The 2372-nt window shown below is 41.1% G+C and overlaps 1 protein-coding gene across 1 annotated transcript in view; it reads left to right on the plus strand.

Annotated features, from left to right (window-relative positions):
* LOC104169135 (solute carrier organic anion transporter family member 1C1-like) overlaps positions 1-1989 on the plus strand; it is a 16489-nt gene extending 14500 nt beyond the window's left edge. Inside the window, 3 exon segments of the mRNA XM_009709956.1 lie at positions 1-157; positions 1199-1364; positions 1801-1989. The exon segment at positions 1-157 is cut by the window's left edge and continues 22 nt beyond it. Coding sequence (XP_009708258.1) covers positions 1-157; positions 1199-1364; positions 1801-1989 — 512 coding nt within the window.
* Positions 1990-2372: the final 383 nt, after the last annotated feature.

Here is a 2372-nt window from a genome sequence, read left to right on the forward strand (position 1 = left end):
CTGGAGGACTGATCATGAAAAAATTCAGAATCAATGTTTTAGGGGCTGCAAAACTCTGCCTGGGATCATCTTTCTTTGGTTACCTTTTGCTTCTCTCATTATTTGCAATGGGTTGTGAGAACTCGGATGTGGCCGGGCTGACTGTGTCGTACCACGGGTATGCGGGGAAAGGCACACTTCACCATGTTTAGTGCTATTGCAAACCAAACTCCTTCTTCATTTTATTCCACAAAGTACATATTGTTGAAAAGAGAATGACTGACCTAAATATGCTTCACAGAAATTTGATTCAGAGTGGTGGAAACCGCTCCATCTATTCCAGTGGGCATTGTGTCAGAACCCTTTCATGACTGTCGCCTTCAGCCTGGAGGGGTTTATGACACAAGTGCAGATTATTTTTCTGATTACTTTTTAATTATTATTGCCGTGGGATCCATCCTTTGAGCCTAGAGATTTCTGGAAATTTGAGGAGCTCAGCAGGGAGGGTGAGATTCAATTAATTGTTCCTTGCCTTTGTGTGCTGCTGAATAACCCGTGGCATTTAATAGCCTCTGAACCCAAAATTTAAGGATTCATGGATGAACCATGAATTAGCCATGATGTTAACTACGAGGTACCCCTGAGGCTAGCACTTTTTGGTCATTTTTGCCCATGCAATTACTCTGTAAATCTGACATTTCGGGAGGAGTTTCCAGCCCCAGGAGCTGCTCTGCTGGTGACTTCAGCAGCAGCTGGCAGCAGTTGGCAGATAGCTGTTGTGCAAGGTATCAGACCCCCAGTTTGGATGAATCCCATTATGATCATTTCCTCACTAAGTTCTACAGCAACCATTTCTCATGAGTGACTCACTCCCCTCTTTGCCACTGGAATAATTACACTCTTTTGTCCAGTTTTGTTAAAACTGCAGCAAGCCTCAGATAACTAAAATCTTAGAAAATGCATTAATAGAAATTTTTAGCTGTCTCCCTTAATAGAGTAGCCACTATCTCACAGTAGGAGGTGTGATACTGTGAAAGTCTTTTGATAACAGAGAAATAAGAATTTACAATGCTGTATGGATGTGAAGAGACAACACTTTTATGGACTACAGACAGAAGGCTTGACCAGGTGCACCTGGAAGGGAACATAACCCATGATTTGATAATGATTTCTTCCACGTCTGCTAGAAAACATAATCACAATTTCTCTTTCTCCCCAGAACTAAGTGGTTGACTGATTATGAGCAAGCCCTGTTTTCAGAGTGCAACTCAGGCTGTGCGTGTTCCAAGAACGACTGGGACCCCATCTGCGGGGAGAACGGCGTTACCTACGTTTCTGCTTGTCTCGCCGGCTGCCAGGCATCCAACGGCAGTGGGAAAAACACCGTAAGACAATCTTTCATTTCCATATGTGATGTGGTAGTTTTCCTAATACAACCAAGTTCTGTCAGAGTAAGTGGATTAAGATTGAGTAAGGCACATTCGCCTGAGCCCTAAACTCCTCATTTTTTTTTAACAATCTGCCACCCACATTTAAAACTTTCTGAATTGCTGTTTCCGTCAGCAATCCCAAGCAGAGAATGTAGGAGAGGGTTTTTTAGCTGTTGGCTACCAAAACTGTTTAAAAAACCTGCTAAATATATTCATCAACAGTAGAGACTTTATAAATTTCTCCTTCAATGAACAAGCCTTTTCCTTTAGAAAAACATTTTTCTGTTTGGACTTAACCTTTCAGCTACCTAGAAAAGCATGATGTACAATTCCTGAACACCCACTTCTCTGCTCTTTAGGTTATCATACAATTTCGCCCGCTGTCTTCCAGGTATTTTTTAACTGCAGCTGCGTGGGAACCTTGGAATCTCCTTCACAAAGCTCCTCAGCTGTGGTGGGACCATGTCAAAAAGGAAATGAGTGTCCAAAAATGTTCCTGTATTTTCTAGTAATATCGGTTATCACTTCATATACTTTGTCAGTAGGTGGTACACCCGGATATATACTGCTTCTAAGGTAAGAAATCATTTCTGCTAGCATTGCCAAATGTTTTCAAGGTGTTTTGACATGTGTTACTGGGTCTCCCTCCCCCCTGGTATCGTGAAACATTTTCAGCTATGCAAGGTGGCTTTTAATTTTTATTTTTATTTTTACTGTGAATCATCATGAGGCATCCTCATAATTTGACAATGAGTTTTCTATCATTGAAGCAACAATGTGTTTATGATTATCTCTACCAGCAATACCTTTCTGCTTTTTAAACATGATATAGAAGGCCTGGTTATCATTTATATCAAATTCCACTTCCCTTAATGCCTTTTACATTACCAGAATGGTGTTAAACAGCCTCCATGCAAAAGGAAATTAGCTCTGTACACTTCAATGTGTGCACGTATGTGCTTA

The sequence above is a fragment of the Cariama cristata genome, unplaced genomic scaffold (assembly GCF_000690535.1).
Source record: "Cariama cristata isolate BGI_N322 unplaced genomic scaffold, ASM69053v1 scaffold22331, whole genome shotgun sequence".
Lineage (NCBI taxonomy): Eukaryota > Metazoa > Chordata > Aves > Cariamiformes > Cariamidae > Cariama > Cariama cristata.